Source organism: Anomaloglossus baeobatrachus, chromosome 5 (genome assembly GCF_048569485.1).
Source record: "Anomaloglossus baeobatrachus isolate aAnoBae1 chromosome 5, aAnoBae1.hap1, whole genome shotgun sequence".
Taxonomy (NCBI): Eukaryota; Metazoa; Chordata; class Amphibia; order Anura; family Aromobatidae; genus Anomaloglossus; species Anomaloglossus baeobatrachus.
Window position 1 is genome coordinate 117358571 of NC_134357.1, and position 22549 is coordinate 117381119.

The 22549-nt window shown below is 52.8% G+C and overlaps 1 protein-coding gene across 2 annotated transcripts in view; it reads right to left on the reverse strand.

The window, feature by feature from the left end:
* Positions 1–22549, reverse strand: part of CCAR1 (cell division cycle and apoptosis regulator 1) — a 189314-nt gene that overhangs the window by 88773 nt on the left and 77992 nt on the right. For both annotated transcript variants that reach the window (XM_075348798.1, XM_075348797.1), the window contains exon 9: positions 16858–16987. In XM_075348798.1, the coding sequence (XP_075204913.1) occupies positions 16858–16987 (130 nt within the window). The remainder of the gene's footprint in view (positions 1–16857; positions 16988–22549) is intronic.

A 22549-nucleotide genomic window follows, 5' to 3' on the forward strand; every position in this document is an offset into this window, starting at 1 on the left:
AAGGCTGTTTTGACACGCCACCCGAGAAGGTGCCCTGACTAGGAGATCGTCTAAGTAGGGAATCACCGAGTGGCCCTGAGAGTGTAGGACCGCCACGACGGATGCCATGACTTTGGTGAACACCCGTGGGGCTGTCGCCAGGCCGAAAGGCAATGCCACGAACTGAAGGTGTTCGTCCCCGATGGCGAAACGCAAGAAGCGTTGATGTTCGGGTGCGATCGGCACGTGGAGATAAGCATCCTTGATGTCGATCGATGCTAGGAAGTCTCCTTGTGACATCGAGGCGATGACCGAGCGGAGAGATTCCATCCGAAACAGTCTGGTGCTCACATGTCTGTTGAGTAGTTTGAGGTCCAGAACGGGACGGAATGATCCGTCCTTCTTTGGCACCACGAACAAGTTGGAGTAAAAGCCGCGACCACGTTCCTGAGGGGGAACGGGGATCACAACTCCTTCTGTCTTCAGAGCGTCCACTGCCTGAAAAAGTGCGTCGGCCCGAACGGGGGGCGGAGAGGTTCTGAAGAAACGAGTCGGAGGACGAGAGCTAAACTCTATCCTGTAACCGTGAGACAGGATGTCTCTTACCCATCGGTCTTGAACATGTGGCCACCAGGCGTCGCAAAAGCGGGAGAGCCTGCCACCGACCGAGGATGCGGCTCGGGGATGCCGAGAGTCATGGGGAGGCCGCCTTGGAGGCAGTGCCTCCTGCGGCCTTTTGGGGGCGTGACTTGGACCGCCACGCATAGGAGTTCCTCTGGCCTTTCTCCGGCCTGCTGGACGAAGAGGATTGGGGCTTGGCGGAGGGACGAAAGGACCGAAACCTTGATTGTATTTTTCGTTGCTGAGGTCTCTTAGGTTTGGACTGGGGTAAGGAGGAGTTCTTTCCCTTGGATTCCTTAATAATCTCATCCAATCGTTCGCCAAACAAGCGGTCGCCAGAAAACGGCAAACCGGTTAAGAACCTCTTGGAGGCCGAGTCTGCCTTCCATTCGCGCAGCCACATGGCCCTGCGGACTGCCACAGAATTAGCGGATGCCACCGCTGTACGGCTAGCAGAGTCTAGGACTGCGTTCATGGCGTAGGAAGAAAGAAGGGAATTTTGTTTACTTACCGTAAATTCCTTTTCTTCTAGCTCCAATTGGGAGACCCAGACAATTGGGTGTATAGCTACTGCCTCCGGAGGCCACACAAAGCACTACACTTAAAAGTGTAAAGCCCCTCCCCTTCTGCCTATACACCCCCCGTGGGATCACGGGCTCCTCAGTTTTAGTGCAAGAGCAAGAAGGAGGAAAGCCAATAACTGGTTTAAAAACAAATTCGATCCGAAGAAACATCGGAGAACTGAAACCATTCAACATGAACAACATGTGTACCCGAAAAAACAAAAATCCCTAAGAAAACAGGGCGGGTGCTGGGTCTCCCAATTGGAGCTAGAAGAAAAGGAATTTACGGTAAGTAAATAAAATTCCCTTCTTCTTTGTCGCTCCTAATTGGGAGACCCAGACAATTGGGACGTCCAAAAGCAGTCCCTGGGTGGGGAAAATAACACCCCGTGATAGGGCCGTAAAAACAGCCCTTTCCTCCAGGTGGGCAACCGCCGCCTGAAGGACTTGTCTACCTAGGCTGGCGTCCGCCGAAGCGTAGGTATGCACCTGATAATGCTTGGTAAAAGTGTGCAGACTCGACCAGGTAGCCGCCTGGCACACCTGCTGAGCCGTAGCCTGGTGCCGTAATGCCCAGGATGCACCCACGGCTCTGGTAGAATGGGCCTTCAGCCCTGAGGGAACCGGAATCCCAGCAGAACGGTAGGCTTCAAGAATTGGTTCCTTGATCCACCGAGCCAGGGTGGATTTGGAAGCTTGCGACCCTTTACGCTGACCAGCGACAAGGACAAAGAGTGCATCCGAGCGGCGCAGAGGCGCCGTGCGGGAAATGTAGATTCTGAGTGCTCTCACCAGATCCAACAAATGCAAATCCTTTTCACATTGATGAACTGGATGAGGACACAAAGAAGGTAAGACGATATCCTGATTGAGATGAAAGGGGGATACCACCTTAGGGAGAAACTCCGGAATCGGGCGCAGAACTACCTTGTCCTGGTGAAACACCAGGAAGGGAGATTTGCATGGCAGCGCTGCTAGCTCGGACACTCTCCGAAGAGACGTGACCGCTACTAGAAAGGCCACTTTCTGTGAAAGGCGTACCTGAGGAAGTCGTGCTAGGCGTTTCTGAAAAAATACAGATAGCGCTGAGACTTGTCCTTTAAGGGAGCCTAGCGACAAACCTTTTTCCAAACCGGATTGCAGGAAGGAAAGAAGAGTAGGCAATGCAAATGGCCAGGGAGAAACTCCCTGAGCAGAGCACCAAGATAAGAATATCTTCCACGTCCTGTGGTAGATCTTGGCGGAGGATGGTTTTCTAGCCTGTCTCATGGTGGCAATGACCTCTTGAGATAATCCTGAAGACGCTAGGATCCAGGACTCAATGGCCACACAGTCAGGTTCAGGGCCGCAGAATTCCGATGGAAAAACGGCCCTTGGGACAACAAGTCTGGTCGGTCTGGTAGTGCCCACGGTTGGCCTACCGTGAAGTGCCACAGATCCGGGTACCACGACCTCCTCGGCCAGTCTGGAGCGACGAGGATGGCGCGGCGGCAGTCGGACCTGATCTTGCGCAGCACTCTGGGCAACAGTGCCAGAGGTGGGAACACATAAGGTAGCCGGAACTGCGACCAATCTTGAACTAAGGCGTCCGCCGCCAGAGCTCGGTGATCGTGAGACCGTGCCATGAAAGCCGGGACCTTGTTGTTGTGCCGGGACGCCATTAGGTCGACGTCCGGCATCCCCCAGCGGCGACAGATCTCCTGAAACACGTCCGGGTGAAGAGACCATTCCCCTGCGTCCATACCCTGGCGACTGAGGAAGTCTGCTTCCCAGTTTTCCACGCCTGGGATGTGAACTGCGGATATGGTGGATGCCATGTCTTCCACCCACGTCAGAATCCGCCGGACTTCCCGGAAGGCTTGCCGACTGCGTGTTCCTCCTTGGTGGTTGATGTATGCCACCGCTGTGGAGTTGTCCGACTGAATTCGGATCTGCTTGCCTTCCAGCCACTGCTGGAAGGCTTGTAGGGCAAGATACACTGCTCTGATTTCCAGAACATTGATCTGAAGGGTGGACTCTTGCTGAGTCCACGTACCTTGAGCCCTGTGGTGGAGAAAAACTGCTCCCCACCCTGAAAGACTCGCGTCTGTCGTAACTACCGCCCAGGATGGGGGTAGAAAGGACTTTCCTTTTGACAATGAGGTGGGAAGAAGCCACCACCGAAGAGATTCCTTGGCCGCCTGAGAAAGGGAGACGTTCCTGTCGAGGGACGTCGACTTCCCGTCCCATTGGCGGAGAATGTCCCATTGTAGTGGACGCAGATGAAACTGCGCGAAAGGGACTGCCTCCATTGTTGCTACCATCTTCCCTAGGAAGTGCATGAGGCGTCTCAAGGGGTGTGACTGGCCTTGAAGGAGAGATTGCACCCCTGTCTGTAGTGAACGCTGTTTGTCCAGTGGAAGCTTCACTATCGCTGAGAGAGTATGAAACTCCATGCCAAGGTATGTTAGCGATTGGGTCGGGGTCAGATTTGACTTTGAAAAGTTGATGATCCACCCGAAACTCTGGAGAGTCTCCAGCGCAACGTTCAGGCTGTGTTGGCATGCCTCTTGAGAGGGTGCCTTGACAAGTAGATCGTCCAAATACGGGATCACAGAGTGACCTTGAGAGTGCAGGACTGCTACTACTGCTGCCATGACCTTGGTGAAGACCCGTGGGGCTGTCGCCAGCCCGAAAGGCAGAGCTACGAACTGAAGGTGTTCGTCTCCTATAACGAAGCGTAGAAAACGCTGGTGCTCTGGAGCAATCGGCACGTGGAGATAAGCATCCTTGATGTCTATTGATGCTAGGAAATCTCCTTGAGACATTGAGGCGATGACGGAGCGGAGGGATTCCACCCAGAACCGCCTGGTTTTCACGTGCTTGTTGAGCAGTTTTAGATTCAGAACGGGACGGAAAGACCCGTCCTTTTTTGGCACCACAAACAAATTGGAGTAAAAACCGTGACCTTGCTCCTGAAGAGGAACAGGGGTCACCACTCCTTCTGCCTTTAGAGTGCACACCGCTTGCAGAAGAGCATCGGCTCGGTCGGGAGGTGGAGAAGTTCTGAAGAATCGAGTTGGAGGACGAGAACTGAACTCTATCCTGTACCCGTGAGACAGAATGTCTCTCACCCAACGGTCTTTGATCTGTGGCAGCCAAATGTCGCCAAAGCGGGAGAGCCTGCCACCGACCGAGGATGCGGAGAGAGGAGGCCGAAAGTCATGAGGAAGCCGCCTTAGTAGCGGGTCTTCCGGCTGTCTTTTTTGGGCGTGACTGAGCCCGCCAAGAATCTGAGCTCCTCTGATCCTTTTGAGTCCTTTTGGACGAGGAGAATTCGGACCTGCCCGAGCCTCGAAAGGACCGAAACCCCGACTGTCCCCTCCTCTGTTGGGGTTTGTTTTGTCTGGGCTGAGGTAAGGATGAATCCTTACCCTTGGACTGTTTAATGATTTCATCCAAACGCTCACCAAACAGTCGGTCACCAGAAAATGGCAAACTGGTTAAGCACTTTTTGGAAGCAGAATCTGCCTTCCATTCCCTTAACCGCAAGGCTCTGCGTAAAACCACGGAGTTGGCGGACGCCACTGCCGTATGGCTCGTAAAGTCCAGGACAGCATTAATCGCGTAAGACGCAAATGCAGACATTTGAGAGGTTAAGGATGCCACCTGCGGAACAGATGTACGTGTGACCGTGTCAATCTGTGTAAGACCAGCTGAAATAGCTTGGAGTGCCCATACGGCTGCGAATGCTGGAGCAAACGACGCGCCGATAGCTTCATAGATGGATTTCAACCAGAGCTCCATCTGCCTGTCAGTGGCATCTTTAAGTGCAGCCCCATCTTCCACTGCAACTATGGATCTAGCCGCAAGCCTGGAGATTGGAGGATCCACCTTGGGACACTGGGTCCAGCCCTTGACCACGTCAGGGGGAAAGGGATAACGTGTATCCTTAAGCCGTTTGGAGAAACGCTTATCTGGATAAGCGTGGTGTTTCTGGACTGCCTCTCTAAAGTCAGAGTGGTCCAGAAAAGTACTTAATTTACGCTTGGGATACCTGAAATGGAATTTCTCCTGCTGTGAAGCTGACTCCTCCACTGGAGGAGCTGGGGGAGAAATATCCAACATTCTATTGATGGACGCTATAAGATCATTCACTATGGCGTCACCATCAGGAGTATCCAGATTGAGAGCGGTCTCAGGATCAGAAGCCTGATCAGCTACCTCCGCCTCATCATACAGAGAGTCCTCCTGCTGGGACCCTGACCAGTGTGATGAAGTCGAGGGCCGCTCATAGCGAGCTCGCTTAGGCTGTCTGGGACTGTCGTCCGTGTCAGAGCCTTCACCCTGGGATGCATGGGACACCCCCGGAGCCCGGAGCTGTTCCAACTGAGGGGGACCAGGGAGCAATGATTCAACAGTGCCCATGGTCTGAGTTACTGGTCTAGACTGCAAAGTTTCTAGAATTTTAGTCATAGTCACAGACAATCTATCAGCAAAAACTGCAAACTCCGTCCCCGTCACCTGGACAGTATTCACAGGTGGTTCTCCCTGGGTCACCTCTAGCAGAGGCCCCGGCCGAGCAAGTGCCACAGGGGCCGAGCACTGCACACAATGGGGGTCAGTGGAACCTGCCGGTAGAGTAGCCTCACATGCGGTACAAGCAGCATAGAAAGCCTGTGCCTTGGCACCCTTGCTTTTTGCGGATGACATGCTGTTGTCTCCTCTGAGCAATCTAGGAGGGTATATAGCCAAAAATCACCAGCGACCGTACAGTGCAATGTATAGCATGTAAGCATAAAAATACAAATGTACACTTCGGCACTAGTGGGGTCAGCACCAGAGGTGCCGCTTACCGCCCGCTCAAACGCGGGTGTGTGGTCGCCAGAATCCCGTGTCTGGGTCTCCCAGAACTTGTCTCCCCTCTCCAGCTCAGACTGCACACAGGAATGGCTGCCGGCGTTCTGTGAAGAGGGGCGGACCGTGGGCGTGCCTCAGACAAAGTGCGGGAAACTGGCGTCCCACTGTGCCCAGTGTGAGGGCTGGAGTATGTAAAGTAGACTCCAGCCCTCGGCGCTGACGTTCTGTACAGCGTCCCGCCCTTCCCCTGACTGGCAGGCCTGGGGGCGGGAACGAAACGAAACTAGGCCGCAAAAGCCGGGGACTCGAGTAATAAGCGCGGCCGTCATATATGCACGGCCAGCGCGGAAGTCCCCGGCGCACCACAAGTCCCAGCCGCGCCGCAGCGTGAACTGACAGCAGCGGCCGGCGCGGCACTTCCCAATACATTGACTCACTCAGCAGAGCTGTAGCTAGTAATGGCACAAGCGCGCAGCGCTGTTGTCCCCGGCGCACTAACACACCCAGCAATGCTGCAGTGTGTCTGCGCGCGGTCTGTACGGGGACACAGAGTACCTTGACGTAGCAGGGCCCTGTCCCTGACGATACTCAGCTCCATATCCAGCAGAATCCCCAGGGGCTGTGGATGGAGCACGGTCTCAGTGCCTGGAGACCGGTAAAATCCCACTTCACCCAGAGCCCTAAGGGGGATGGGGAAGGAAGCAGCATGTGGGCTCCAGCCTCCGTACCCGCAATGGGTACCTCAACCTTAACAAACACCGCCGACAAAAGTGGGGTGAGAAGGGAGCATGCTGGGGGCCCTAGTATGGGCCCTCTTTTCTTCCATCCGACATAGTCAGCAGCTGCTGCTGACTAAACAGTGGAGCTATGCGTGGATGTCTGACCTCCTTCGCACAAAGCATGAAAACTGAGGAGCCCGTGATCCCACGGGGGGTGTATAGGCAGAAGGGGAGGGGCTTTACACTTTTAAGTGTAGTGCTTTGTGTGGCCTCCGGAGGCAGTAGCTATACACCCAATTGTCTGGGTCTCCCAATTAGGAGCGACAAAGAAAAGCTGACGCTTGAGAACTCAAAGACGCAACCTGCGGAGCAGAATTACGTGTGACCGCATTAATCTCAGCCAGACAAGCTGAGATAGCTTGGAGTGCCCACACGGCTGCAAAGGCCGGGGCAAAAGACGCGCCCGTGGCTTCATAGATGGATTTCACCAGGAGCTCTATCTGCCTGTCAGTGGCATCTTTTAGCGATGAGCCATCTGCAACAGATACCACAGATCTAGCCGCCAATCTAGAGACTGGAGGATCCACCTTGGGACATTGAGCCCAACCCTTAACTACGTCAGAGGGGAAGGAGTAACGTGTGTCAGTAAGGCGCTTAGTAAAGCGCTTGTCCGGAACCGCTCTGGGCTTCTGGACAGCATCTCTGAAGTTAGAGTGATCGAAAAACGCACTCAGTGTACGTTTGGGGAACCGAAACTGGTGTTTCTCCTGCTGAGAAGCCGACTTCTCTACAGGAGGCGGCGGGGGAGAGAGATCTAACACCTGGTTGATGGACGAGATAAGATCATTTACTAAGGCGTCCCCTTCAGGTGTATCAAGGTTAAGGGCGAAGTCAGGGTCAGAGCCCTGAGCTGCGACGTCCGCCTCGTCCTCCAGCGAGTCCTCAAGCTGGGAACCCGAGCAGCGTGAAGAAGTCGGGGAAGATTCCCAGCGCGCCCGCTTAGCCTGTCTAGGACTGTGGTCCGGGCAGGAGTCCTCCACGTGAGACCTAGGGCCCAACCTGGGAGCGCGCTGCGGTGCGGACCGAGAGGGGCCTGGAGGCGACGATCCAACAGGGGCCGGGGTCTGTGCAAGGACCGGTCTGGACTGCAAAGCTTCAAGCAGCTTGGCAGACCATTTGTCCATAGACTGAGCCATGGATTGTGAAAGTGACTCAGTTTCTCAGCAAAAGAGGCGAACTCTGTCCCTGCCGCCTGGACAGGGGGAGCAGGGGGGTCTACATGAGCCGAGGGGCCCACTAGTGACCGAGGCTCCGGCTGAGCAAGCGAAACAGGGGTCGAGCATTGCTCACAGTGAGGGTAGGTGGAACCCGCAGGTAACATAGCCCCACAAGAGGTACAGGCCGCAAAAAAACCCTGTGCCTTAGCACCTTTGCTCCTTGTGGACGACATGCTGTTGTCTCCTAGGAGAGTGATCACTGAGGGTATATGGGAAAGGGTATACAGCCCGACCGAACAGAAATATATATATATATAAATACGTATCTATTCCGGCACCCTAGGGGGACCAGCACCGGGTGACCGGTGTGGCTTACAGACCGCTAAAAAGTGGAGTGTGCGTCCTCCAGATTCCCTGCCTTAGGTCTCCCAGAGCTGCAGAGCTCTTCCCTGATAATCCTCCACCGGCAGAATGCCAAAAAATGGCTGCCGGAGCTCTCAGGGGAGGAGTGGAGCCGTGGGCGGCGCTAGGAAAGTGCAGGAATCTGGGGTCCCCATAGTGATCAGTGAGGGGGGAGGAAACATACAGGATGCTCCGGCCCTCACATCCGACGTCAGGTCGACAGTCCCGCCCTTACCCCTGACAGGCAGGCCCGGGGGCGGGATTTTTGCTACTAGGCCGCGATGAAGCCGGGGACTAAATTTAAGACCGCGGCCGACAAGCAGGTGCGGTCGGCGCGGAAGTCCGCCGGTCTTCTCAAATCAGCAGCTGCTGCAGCGTCCGGGAAGAAGGCGCTCCCTGCACATCCCCCATGGGGACACAGAGTACCTTAGAGATGCAGGGCCCGGTCCCTGAGGATGAATAGACTCCTGTCCGGCAGATTCCCACAGGGGCTGCGGAGGGAGCACGGTCCCAGTAAATGGATGACCGGTCAGGATCCCACTTCTCCCAGAGCCGCTAAGGGATGGTGAAGGAGACGGCATGAGGCTCCGGCCTTTGTACCCGCAATGGGTACCTCAACCTTAACAGCACCGCCGACGTAGTGGGGTGAGAAGGGAACATGCCGGGGGCCCCGTGAAGGCCCTCTTTTCTTCCAACCGATATAACTAATATGAGAATGCATGAGTGGATGTGTGCCTCCTTCCACACAAAGCATAAAACTGAGGAGCCCGTGGTCCACGGGAGGGTGTATAGGCAGAGGGGAGGGGTTACACTTTTTAAAATGTAATACTTTGTGTGGCCTCCGGAGGCAGAAGCTATACACCCAATTGTCTGGGTCTCCCAATGGAGCGACAAAGAAAAAAGAAATGGATGCTGCTGCCTTTACTACATCTCAACAAATACAACAGCTTCATTCCTGTTTGGGTGTACAGAGATAGGTGATAGCTTGTTTTTACTCAACAATCTGCTAAATAGGCGATAAATGAGTTAAATTGGCAAATCTGGGACCCGCACTAACCTGCAGACGGGGTAATTTTTATCCCCATTGAAGAACTTTTATTGCAAAATTGAGAAGCAGGTCAGATTCCCAACTGGCGCTCTATGCACTCGCTATGGTGCTGATATAAGATGCTGAGCATGGCGCTAAGCAGCCCCATTGAAAATGCACTGCCGCTTCATTGTAACAGGGATAGAACAAATTGCACCTCTCTACCATTCAGTGTGGGTTTCACTGGTCAGACCCCAATCACCTATTGTTATAGTCACAGTCAACCCCTTTAAATTACTGGCGTTCCAGTGTGATCTACTCAACCATAAAGAGAGAGTGTACATGTGATCTCTCATCCTTCTGATTCTGCTGTCTTTTCTTCTCCCTATACTCATACGACTCGTGTAATTTCTCTCCTGCCCCTGTGTGCCCTCCTACTTCAATACAGTTTTTCTGCTCTATACAACAACCTTCTTTGCCTTCCGCTGGTGTCTCTAACACCAAGAACTCTGAACAGAGCAGATCATTTTAGCCCTGAACTGTCTGTCAACAGTCAGAAGCAGTAAGCAGCTGAAACTATGCAAGATGCAACAGCACAGCCTATTGTAAACAGGGGTTGTGCAGATTCTACAGCGGTAAAAAAAAGGGAATTTTGTTTACTTACCGTAAATTCCTTTTCTTCTAGCTCCTATTGGGAGACCCAGACAATTGGGTGTATAGCTTCTGCCTCTGGAGGCCACACAAAGTATTACACTTTTAAAAAAGTGTAACCCCTCCCCTCTGCCTATACACCCTCCCGTGGATCACGGGCTCCTCAGTTTGGTGCAAAAGCAGGAAGGAGAAAACTTATAAATTGGTCTAGGGTAAATTCAATCCGAAGGATGTTCGGAGAACTGAAGACTATGAACCCAAAGAACAAATCAACATCAACAACATGTGTACACAAAAGAACAACCAGCCCGAAGGGCACAGGGGCGGGTGCTGGGTCTCCCAATAGGAGCTAGAAGAAAAGGAATTTACGGTAAGTAAACAAAATTCCCTTTTTCTTTGTCGCTCCATTGGGAGACCCAGACAATTGGGACGTCCAAGAGCAGTCCCTGGGTGGGTAAAGCAATACCTCAATAAAAAGAGCCGAAAACGGCCCCCTCTTACAGGTGGGCAACCGCCGCCTGGAGGACTCGCCTACCTAGACTGGCGTCTGCCGAAGCGTAGGTATGCACTTGATAGTGCTTCGTGAAAGTGTGCAGACTAGACCACGTAGCTGCCTGACACACCTGCTGAGCCGTCGCCCGGTGCCGCAATGCCCAGGACGCACCTACGGCTCTGGTAGAATGGGCTTTCAACCCTGAAGGGAGCGGAAACCCAGAAGTACGGTAGGCCTCGAGAATCGGTTCCTTGATCCACCGAGCCAAGGTTGACTTGGAGGCCTGAGATCCCTTACGCTGGCCAGCGACAAGGACAAAGAGCGCGTCTGGACGGCGCAGGGGCGCCGTGCGAGACACATAGACCCGGAGTGCTCTCACTAGATCCAAAGAGTGCAAATCCTTTTCACACTGGTGAATTGGATTAGGGCAAAAGGAAGGCAAGGAGATATCCTGATTTAGATGAAAAGGGGATACCACCTTAGGGAGAAATTCCGGGACAGGACGCAGAACCACTTTATCCTGGTGGAAAACCAGGAAGGGAGCTTTGCATGACAGCGCTGCAAGCTCAGACACTCTGCGAAGTGATGTGACTGCCACCAGGAAGGCCACCTTCTGAGAAAGACGGGAGAGACAGACATCCCGCAGCGGCTCAAAAGGCGGCTTTTGAAGAGCCGTCAGGACCCTGTTAAGATCCCAAGGTTCCAACGGACGTTTGTAAGGTGGAACCATGTGGCAAACCCCCTGCAGGAACGTGCGGACCTGCGGAAGCCTGGCTAGACGCGTTTGAAAAAACACGGAGAGCGCCGACACTTGGCCCTTGAGAGAGCAGAGGGACAAACTCTTGTCCATTCCAGATTGTAGAAATGAAAGAAATGTGGGTAATGCAAACGGCCATGGAGGAAAACCGTTATCAGAGCACCAGGATAAGAAGATTTGCCAAGTCCTGTGATAGATCTTGGCGGACGTTGGTTTCCTGGCTTGTCTCATGGTGGCAATGACATCCTGAGATAACCCAGAAGACGCTAGGAGCCAGGACTCAATGGCCACGCAGTCAGGTTGAGGGCCACAGAATTCAGATGGAAAAACGGGCCTTGTGACAGCAAGTCTGGGCGGTCTGGAAGTGCCCACGGTTGACCCACCGTGAGATGCCACAGATCCGGATACCACGACCGCCTCAGCCAGTCTGGAGCGACGAGAAGGGCGCGACGGCATTCGGACCGGATCTTGCGTAGTACCCTGGGCAGCATCGCCAGAGGGGGAAACACGTATGGCAGTCGAAACTGCGACCAATCCTGGACCAAAGCGTCCGCTGCCAGAGCTCTGTGATCCTGAGACCGTGCCATGAAGGCCGGGACCTTGTTGTTGTGTTGTGACGCCATGAGATCGACGTCCGGCGTTCCCCAGCGGCGACAGATCTCTCGAAACACGTCTGGGTGAAGAGACCATTCCCCCGCGTCCATGCCCTGACGACTGAGAAAATCTGCTTCCCAGTTTTCTACGCCCGGGATGTGAACTGCGGAGATGGTGGAGTCTGTGTCTTCCACCCACTGCAGAATCCGCCGGACTTCCTGGAAGGCTTGACGACTGCGAGTGCCGCCTTGGTGGTTGATGTAGGCGACGGCAGTGGCGTTGTCCGACTGGATTCGGATCTGCCTGCCCTCCAGCCACCGATGGAAAGCCAATAGGGCTAGATATACTGCCCTTATCTCCAGGATATTGATCTGAAGGGACGATTCTATTGGAGTCCAGGTTCCTTGAGCCCTGTGGTGGAGAAAAAACGCTCCCCAACCCGACAGGCTCGCGTCCGTGGTGACCACGGCCCAGGTTGGGGGTAGGAAGGATTTTCCCCGGGCCAGAGATGTGGGTAGGAGCCACCACTGAAGTGATGTTTTGGTTGCGAGGGAAAGAGAGATGTTCTTGTCGAGGGAAGCAGCACTCTTGTCCCATTTGCGAATAATGTCCCATTGGAGTGGCCGTAGATGGAATTGCGCGAACGGCACTGCCTCCATAGCTGCAACCATCTTCCCCAGGAAGTGCATGAGGCGCCTCAAGGGGTGTGACTGACTCCGAAGAAGTGACTGCACCCCCGCCTGCAGAGAAAGCTGTTTGTCCCGCGGTAGCATGACTAACGCTGGCTGGGTATGAAACTCCATCCCGAGGTAAGTCAGTGATTGGGTCGGCGTCAACTTGGATTTCGGGAAATTGATGATCCACCCGAACTGCTGGAGAGTCGCCAGAGTGACGGTAAGACTTTGTTGACACGCCACCAGAGAAGGGGCCCTGACTAGGAGATCGACCAAGTAAGGGATCACAGAGTGGCCCTGAGAGTGCAGGACCGCCACGACGGATGCCATGACTTTGGTGAAAACCCGTGGGGCTGTCGCCAGGCCGAAAGGCAATGCCACGAACTGGAGGTGTTCATCCCCGATGGCGAAACGCAGGAAACGTTGATGTTCGGGTGCGATCGGCACATGGAGATAAGCATCTTTGATGTCGATCGATGCTAGGAAGTCTCCTTGTGACATCGAGGCGATGACCGAGCGGAGAGATTCCATCCGAAACAGTCTGGTTCTCACATGTCTGTTGAGCAGCTTGAGGTCCAGAACGGGACGGAATGACCCGTCCTTTTTTGGCACCACGAACAAGTTGGAGTAAAATCCCCGACCACGTTCCTGAAGGGGAACGGGAATCACAACTCCCTCTATCTTCAGAGCGTCCACTGCCTGAAAAAGTGCGTCGGCCTGTGCGGGGGGTGGGGAGGTTCGGAAGAAACGAGCCGCAGGACGAGAGTTGAACTTTATCCTGTAACCATGAGACAGAATGTCTCTCACCCATCGGTCTTGAACGTGTGGCCACCAGGCGTCGCCAAAGCGGGAGAACCTGCCACCGACCGAGGATCTGGTTAGATGAGGCCGAGAGTCGTGTGGAGGCCGTCTTGGAGGCAGTGCCTCCCGCGGCCTTTTGGGGGCGTGACTTGGACCGCCACGCATAGGAGTTCCTCTGGCCTTCCTCCGGCCGGTTGGACGACGAGGATTGGGTCTTGGCGGAGGGACGAAAGGACCGAAACCTCGATTGGATTTTTCTATGCTGAGGTCTCTGAGGTTTGGACTGGGGTAAGGAGGAGTCCTTTCCCGAGGATTCCTTAATAATCTCATCCAACCGTTCGCCAAACAAACGGTCGCCAGAAAAAGGCAAACCAGTTAAGAACCTTTTGGAAGCAGAGTCTGCTTTCCATTCGCGCAGCTACATGGCCCTGCGGACTGCCACGGAGTTAGCGGATGCCACAGCCGTACGGCTAGCGAAGTCCAGGACGGCGGTCATGGTGTAGGACGAAAATGCTGATGCCTGAGAGGTCAAGGAAGAAACCTGCGGAGCAGAATTCCGCGAGACGGCATAAATCTCAGTCAGACATGCCGAGATTGCTTGGAGAGCCCACACGGCCGCAAAGGCCGGGGCGAAAGACGCGCCCGTGGCCTCATAAATAGACTTCACCAAGAGCTCTGTCTGTCAGTGGCATCCTTCAGGGATGCGCCATCGGCAACAGACACAACGGACCTAGCAGCCAATCTAGAGACTGGAGGATCCACCTTGGGAGAGTGTGCCCAGCCCTTAACGACTTCAGGTGAAAAGGGGTAACGCGTGTCAGTGTGCCGTTTAGCAAAGCGCTTGTCCGGGACCGCTCTGGGCTTCTGGACAGCGTCCCTGAAGTTAGAGTGATCAAAAAACGTATTGCGCGTACGTTTGGGGAATCGAAATTGGTGTTTCTCCTGCTGAGAAGCCGGCTCCTCTGCAGGAGGAGGTGGGGGTGAGAGATCCAGCACCTGGTTGATGGACGAGATAAGATCATTTACCAAGGCGTCCCCCTCAGGGGCATCAAGGTTAAGGGTGAAGTCAGGGTCAGAGCCCTGAGTTCCCACGTCCGCCTCGTCTTCCTGAGAGTCATCAAGCTGGGATCCAGAGCAGCGTGAGGAGGCCGGGGAAGAGTCCCAGCGAGGCCGCTTAGCCGGCCTGGGGCTGCGATCCGGGCAGGAGTCCTCCGCCTGGGACCTAGAGGCTATCCTGGGAGCGCACTGCGGCGCGGACCGAGAGGGGCCTGGAGGACACAAACTAACAGGGGCCGGGGCCTGTGAAGGGCCCGGTCTGGACTGCAAAGCCTCAAGGAGCTTAGATGACCATTTGTCCATAGACTGTGCAATGGATTGAGAAAGTGACTGGGAGAGTGTTGCAGCGAAAGAGGCCAACGTCGGTGACTCTGTCCCTGCAGACTGCTCAGGGGGAGCCGGGGGATCTACATGAGCCGAGGGGCCCACAAGTGCCCGAGGCTCCGGCTGAGCAAGCGTGGCAGGAGTCGAGCATTGATCACAGTGGGGGTAGGTGGATCCCGCAGGCAACATAGCCCCACAAGAGGTACAGGCCGCGAAAAAAAGTCTGTGCCTTAGTAGCTTTGCTCCTTGTGGACGACATGCTGTTGTCTCTTAGGAGAGTGACCACTGAGGGTATATGGGAAAAGGGTATACAGCCTTTCCGAACAGATATATATTTCTAAATATATCCCGGCACCCTAGGAGGACCAACACCGGGTGACCGGTGTGGCTTACCAACCGCTAACGAGCGGAGTGTGTCCTCCAGATTCCCTGTCGTGGATCCCCCAGAGCTGCAGAGCTTTGCCGCTGAGTAGCATCCACCGGCAGAATGCTAAAAATGGCTGCCGGAGCTCTCAGGGGGGGTGCGGCGCCAGCAAAGAGCGGGAATCTGGAGTCCCCAAGTGGTCAATGAGGGTGGGGGGAGACATGCAAAGATGCTCCAGCCCTCAGAGCCGACGTCACGTCGGTAATCCCGCCCTAACCCCTGACAGGCAGGCCCGGGGGCGGGATTTTGCTCGACTAGGCCGCGGCGAAGCCGGGGACTAAATTTAAGGCCGTGCCCGACAAGCAGGCACGGTCGGCGCGGAAGTCCGCCGAAAAAAACTGCGGACGGAACTACCGCGGCTTCCGGGGATAAGGCCACAACATACTTTCATCAACGTAAGATTTTAAAGGAGAAGGAAGCAAAACAATCAGGTTATCACACTTTTGAGACGGCAGCTTTATGCATTGTCTGTGTTGCGGCACTTGGCTTCAGTCCTCAGCAGAGTACTGATGTTCTGCTCCACTAATGTTTCTACTCATTGATCAAAGGTGTCAGGCTCGCAGTTCAAAAAAGCATCTAATACAAAGGGGGATTTACAAATTAAGTTTTGTTAAAGTGAGCTCAATAAATGCCCACATGTAATGCAATATGTGTATTTAGTTAGTCAGAGATCAGATCTCGAGGGCCAAACTGCTTCACATACTAAATACTTATGTACAGTGGTGTCCATTGAGCTCACTTGGCCTTGAAGAACCAGCAGACAAAAAAGGTCTGACCTGACGTTTGCTAACAAGCATTTAGAGTATATGTGTAAAATACAAATTTGGATGAATGCTTCCAACAATGCATTAAGCCTCCTTCACAAGTCCGTGTTTACAGTATGTGTAGTGTCTGTTTTCACATGTACTGGAGACGTGTTCACATCCATACTAATAAAGATCTATGAGGATCTTCAAACCTTCGTGTTTTCACATGGACCACGTGTCCATATGATCCACACAGAGATGTTCATTTTTAAACGGCAGCGCGGACACATGGACCCATACAAGTCAATGGGTCTGTCATAAACATGTACAGCGCACAGATGACATCCGTGTGACGTTCCAAAATACAGTCTGTAAAGTCATAATATTTTCCCCTAATCGTCACTTCAGTATTCTTACACACTATCACAAAACACACATTAGTAGTGTTCAGAATACACAATGCTTCGTTCCATTGTCTGCAGCTGCATATAATCAGCATAATATTATATATTATATAATATTCATCGAACTGGCTGCATGCCAGAGTTTGATCAGATATGCTCTAAAGACATACTGGGAATGTAGATTGTGAGCCCCAAGTGAGATACTGTTGCTGATGTAAGTAAAGTGCTATGACATTAATGGTGCTATATATGTGAATAAATATTATTATTAATAATAAAAAAGATTTGGATTGCACTTGGCCATGCAAGTCAACATATTCGTGGAAACCATTGGACTACACTCTGATGACATCTGATAGCAGTCCGGTTTAGATGGACTGACACAATGGAGAAAATGATCAGATCACACTATGCTGACACTGATCAAACTCTTATCAGTGTTTCATCAAGGTGTGATATAAACAATGAAAACAATTCTCTCAGATGAGAGAATATACGGCCATCTACATCTGGCCTTACATGTACTTCGATCCAGCTCTTTTCTACAGATATCTCCAATGACTTACTTTCTTTCATCTTTTCTGATGGATAGAGAGTCTCCTCTATCAGTTCTTCCAGAGAATCTTGATGGTGGTTCAATTCTGCGAACTGGCTGGGGCTGGGATACAAGGCGAACTGGGGTCTGCAATAAGGCAGCTGAAACAAATATATGACATTGGCTATAGGGGAGGAAGGGTATTTTTGATCTCTCTTATCTCATTAACACATTTTCATGCAGATGATTTCAATCAACAAGGAGTGAACCTATGCAGGTATTTTCTATAAGGTGTAAAATCCTTCAGAAATATTTACTAAAACTCATTAAAAAAATCTAATAAAATGAGTATGTGATGCAGATGAGAAAACAGCATTTACAACAATACAATAGGTTCTATAACATAGTACATAAAATTAAACCAAAAGAACAGTACTCCAACCTCCCATAAGTAATTTTCAGGGCAGTAATTGCAGGATGACTATTAAGTAAATGCTTTGCAAATATCTGCATAGGATTCCATGACAAGACAGCTTTTACACCTTTGGCAAAATGCATTAAATAAAAGGTGACTGAACTTGCCGATATAGTTGGATTAACTAAGAAGGTAATTGTCTCTGGCCTAATGACCAGATTCTCATTTACTCCTTTGAAAGGGAATCTGTCTGCAGGATATTACACTCAACTATTTATATGCATATGTAACATTTTCAAACAAAAGTCCAACAATACCATTACATAGCCAATCTCTCCACCCGTTACTGAGAAGAAGGGAATTTTGTTTACTTACCGTAAATTCCTTTTCTTCTAGCTCCTATTGGGAGACCCAGACAATTGGGTGTATAGCTTCTGCCTCCGGAGGCCACACAAATTATTACACTTTAAAAGTGTAACCCCTCCCCTCTGCCTATACACCCTCCCGTGCATCACGGGCTCCTCAGTTTTGGTGCAAAAGCAGGAAGGAGGAAACTTATAAATTGGTCTAAGGTAAATTCAATCCGAAGGATGTTCGGAGAACTGAAGACCATGAACCAAAAGAACAATTCAACATGAACAACATGTGTACACAAAAGAACAACCAGCCCGAAGGGAACAGGGGCGGGTGCTGGGTCTCCTAATAGGAGCTAGAAGAAAAGGAATTTACGGTAAGTAAACAAAATTCCCTTCTTCTCTGTCGCTCCATTGGGAGACCCAGACAATTGGGACGTCCAAAAGCAGTCCCTGGGTGGGTAAAAGAATACCTCGATAAAAAGAGCCGACACGACTCCCTCTTACAGGTGGGCAACCGCCGCCTGAAGGACTCTCCTACCTAGACTGGCGTCTGCCGAAGCATAGGTATGCACCTGATAGTGTTTCGTGAAAGTGTGCAGACTAGACGAGGTAGCTGCCTGACACACCTGCTGAGCCGTAGCCCGGTGCCGCAATGCCAAGGACGCACCCACGGCTCTGGTAGAATGGGCTTTCAGCCCTGAAGGGAGCGGAAGCCCAGAAGAACGGTAGGCTTCGAGAATCGGTTCCTTGATCCACCGAGCCAAGGTTGACTTGGAAGCCTGCGAACCCTTACGCTGGCCAGCGACAAGGACAAAGAGCGCATCTGAACGGCGCAGGGGCGCCGTGCGAGACACGTAGAACCGGAGTGCTCTCACTAGATCTAATGAGTGCAAATCCTTTTCACATTGGTGAATTGGAATTAGGGCAAAATGAAGGTAAGGAGATATCCTGATTGAGATAAAAAGGAGATACCACCTTAGGGAGAAATTCCGGGACAGGACGCAGAACCACCTTATCCTGGTGAAAAAACAGGAAGGGGGCTTTGCATGACAGCGCTGCAAGCTCCGACACTCTTCGGAGTGATGTAACTGCCACTAGAAATGCCACCTTTTGCGAAAGACGTGATAAAGAGACATCCCGCAGCGGCTTGAAAGGTGGTTTCTGAAGAGCCGTTAGCACCCTGTTAAGGTCCCAGGGTTCCAGCGGGCGCTTGTAAGGTGGGACTATGTGGCAAACTCCCTGCAAAAACGTGCGGACCTGCGGAAGCCTGGCCAGGCGCTTTTGAAAAAATACTGAGAGCGCCGATACTTGTCCCTTGAGAGAGCCGAGTGACAAACCCTTGTCCATTCCGGATTGAAGGAATGAAAGAAAAATGGGTAAGGCAAAAGGCCAGGGAGTAAAACCATTATCAGAGCACCAGGACAAGAAGATCCGCCAAGACCTGTAATAGATCTTGGAGGACGTTGGTTTCCTGGCCTGTCTCATAGTGGCAATGACATCCTGAGATAACCCTGAAGACGCTAGGAGCCAGGACTCAATGGCCACACAGTCAGGTTGAGGGCCGCAGAATTCAGATGGAAAACGGCCCTTGTGACAGCAAGTCTGGGTGGTCTGGAAGCGCCCACGGCTGACCCACCGTGAGATGCCACAGATCCGGGTACCACGACCGCCTCGGCCAATCTGGAGCGACGAGAATGGCGCGACGACAGTCGGACCTGATCTTGCGTAACACTCTGGGCAGCATCGATAGAGGAGGAAATACATAAGGCAGTCGAAACTGCGACCAATCCTGAACTAATGCGTCCGCCGCCAGAGCTCTGTGATCTTGAGACCGTGCCATGAATGCCGGGACTTTGTTGTTGTGCCGTGACGCCATGAGATCGACGTCCGGCGTTCCCCAGCGGCGACAGATCTCTCGAAACACGTCTGGGTGAATAGACCATTCCCCCGCGTCCATGCCCTGACGACTGAGAAAATCTGCTTCCCAGTTTTCTACGCCCGGGATGTGAACTGCGGAGATCGTGGAGGCTGTGGCTTCCACCCACTGCAGAATTCTCCTGACTTCCTGGAAGGCATGACGACTGCGCGTGCCGCCCTGGTGGTTGATGTATGCGACGGCAGTGGCGTTGTCCGACTGTATACGGATCTGTCTGCCCTCCAGCCACCGATGGAAGGCCAATAGGGCTAGATACACTGCCCTTATCTCCAGAACATTGATCTGAAGGGAAGACTCTATCGGAGTCCAGGTTCCCTGAGCCCTGTGGTGGAGGAAAACCGCTCCCCACCCTGACAGGCTCGCGTCCGTGGTGACCACAGCCCAGGTTGGGGGCAGGAAGGATTTTCCCTGCGATAGAGAAGTGGGAAGAAGCCACCACTGAAGAGACGTCTTGGTTGCAAGGGAAAAAGAGAATTTTGTTTACTTACCGTAAATTCTTTTTCTTATAGTTTCGACATGGGAGACCCAAACCATGGGTGTATAGCTACTGCCTCCGGAGGACACACAAAGTACTACACTAAAAGTGTAGCTCCTCCCTCCGAGCATATACACTCCCCGGATGACAAATCCAACCCAGTTTAGTGCCAAAGCTGAAGGAGGACATCCACCCATAAGTAGAGATAGAGTAAAACCCGGAACAACCGGAACTTCTGTCTACAACAACAGCCGGTGAAAACACACGGAACAAGAAAGCTGCCAACAGGCAACAGGGAGGGTGCTGGGTCTCCCATGTCGGAACTACAAGAAAAAGAATTTACGGTAAGTAAACAAAATTCTCTTTTTCTTTATCGTTCCTTTGGGAGACCCAAACCATGGGACGTCTCAAAGCAGTCCATGGGTGGGAAATGAAGGGAATTTTGTTACTTACCGTAAATTCCTTTTCTTCTAGCTCCTATTGGGAGACCCAGACGATTGGGTGTATAGCTACTGCCTCCGGAGGCCACACAAAGCATTACACTAAAAAGTGTAAGGCCCCTCCCCTTCTGGCTATACACCCCCAGTGGGATCACTGGCTCACCAGTTTTAGTGCAAAAGCAAGAAGGAGGAAAGCCAATAACTGGTTTAAACAAATTCACTCCGAGTAACATCGGAGAACTGAAAAACCGTTCAACATGAACAACATGTGTACCCGAAACAACCCAAAAAATCCCGAAGGACAACAGGGCGGGTGCTGGGTCTCCCAATAGGAGCTAGAAGAAAAGGAATTTACGGTAAGTAACAAAATTCCCTTCTTCTTCGTCGCTCCATTGGGAGACCCAGACGATTGGGAAGTCCAAAAGCTGTCCCTGGGTGGGTAAAGAAATACCTCATGTTAGAGCTGCGAAGACAGCCCTCCCCTACGGGGAGGCAACTGCCGCCTGCAGGACTCTTCTACCTAGGCTGGCGTCCGCCAAAGCATAGGTATGCACCTGATAATGTTTGGTGAAAGTGTGCAGACTCGACCAGGCAGCTGCCTGGCACACCTGTTGAGCCGTAGCCTGGTGTCGTAATGCCCAGGACGCACCCACGGCTCTGGTTGAATGGGCCTTCAGCCCTGATGGAACCGGAAGCCCAGCAGAACGGTAGGCTTCAAGAATTGGTTCTTTGATCCATCGAGCCAGGGCGGCCTTAGAAGCCTGCGACCCTTTGCGCTGACCAGCGACAAGGACAAAGAGTGCATCCGAACGGCGCAAGGGCGCCGTGCGGGAAATGTAGATTCTGAGTGCTCTCACCAGATCTAACAAATGTAAATCCTTCTCATACCGATGAACTGCATGAGGAGAAAACGAAGGCAAGGAGATATCCTGATTAAGATGAAAAGAGGATACCACCCTCGGGAGAAACTCCTGAATGGGGCGCAGCACTACCTTGTCCTGGTGGAAGACCAGGAAGGGAGTCTTGGATGACAGCGCTGCCAGCTCAGACACTCTCCGAAGAGATGTGATCGCTACCAGAAAAGCCACTTTCTGGGATAGTCTAGAAAGTGAAACCTCCCTCAGATGCTCGAAGGGCGGCTTCTGGAGAGCAACTAGTACCCTGTTCAGATCCCATGGATCTAACGGCCGCTTGTACGGGGGAACGATATGGCAAACCCCGTGTAGGAACGTGCGCACCTTAGGAAGGCGTGCCAAACGCCTCTGAAAAAAGACGGATAGCGCCGATACCTGACCTTTAAGGGAGCCGAGCGCCAAACCTTTTTCTAACCCAGATTGCAGGAAAGAAAGAAAGGTAGGCAATGCAAATGGCCAGGGAGACACTCCCTGAGCAGAGCACCAGGATAAGAATATCCCCCACGTTCTGTGGTTCTTAGCGGACGTGGGCTTCCTAGCCTGTCTCATGGTGGCAACGACCCCGTGGAATAATCCTGAAGACGCTAGGATCCAGGACTCAATGGCCACACAGTCAGGTTCAGGGCCGCAGAATTCCGATGGAAAAACGGCCCTTGGGACAGTAAGTCTGGTCGGTCTGGTAGTGCCCACGGTTGGCCGACCGTGAGCTGCCACAGATCCGGATACCACGCCCTCCTCGGCCAGTCTGGGGCGACGAGTATGACGCGGCTGCAATCGGATCTGATCTTGCGTAGCACTCTGGGCAAGAGTGCCAGAGGTGGAAACACATAAGGGAGCCGGAACTGCGACCAATCTTGCACTATGGCGTCTGCCGCCAGCGCTCTCTGATCGCGAGACCGTGCCATGAAGGTTGGGACCTTGTTGTTGTGCCAGGACGCCATTAGGTCGACGTCCGGCCTTCCCCAGCGGCGACAGATTTCCTGAAACACGTCCGGGTGAAGGGACCATTCCCCTGCGTCCCTGCCCTGGCGACTGAGGAAGTCTGCCTCCCAGTTTTCTACGCCGGGGATATGAACTGCGGATATGGTGGAGGCCGTGGCTTCCACCCACATCAGAATCCGCCGGACTTCCTGGAAGGCTTGCCGACTGCGTGTCCCTCCTTGGTGATTGATGTATGCCACCGCTGT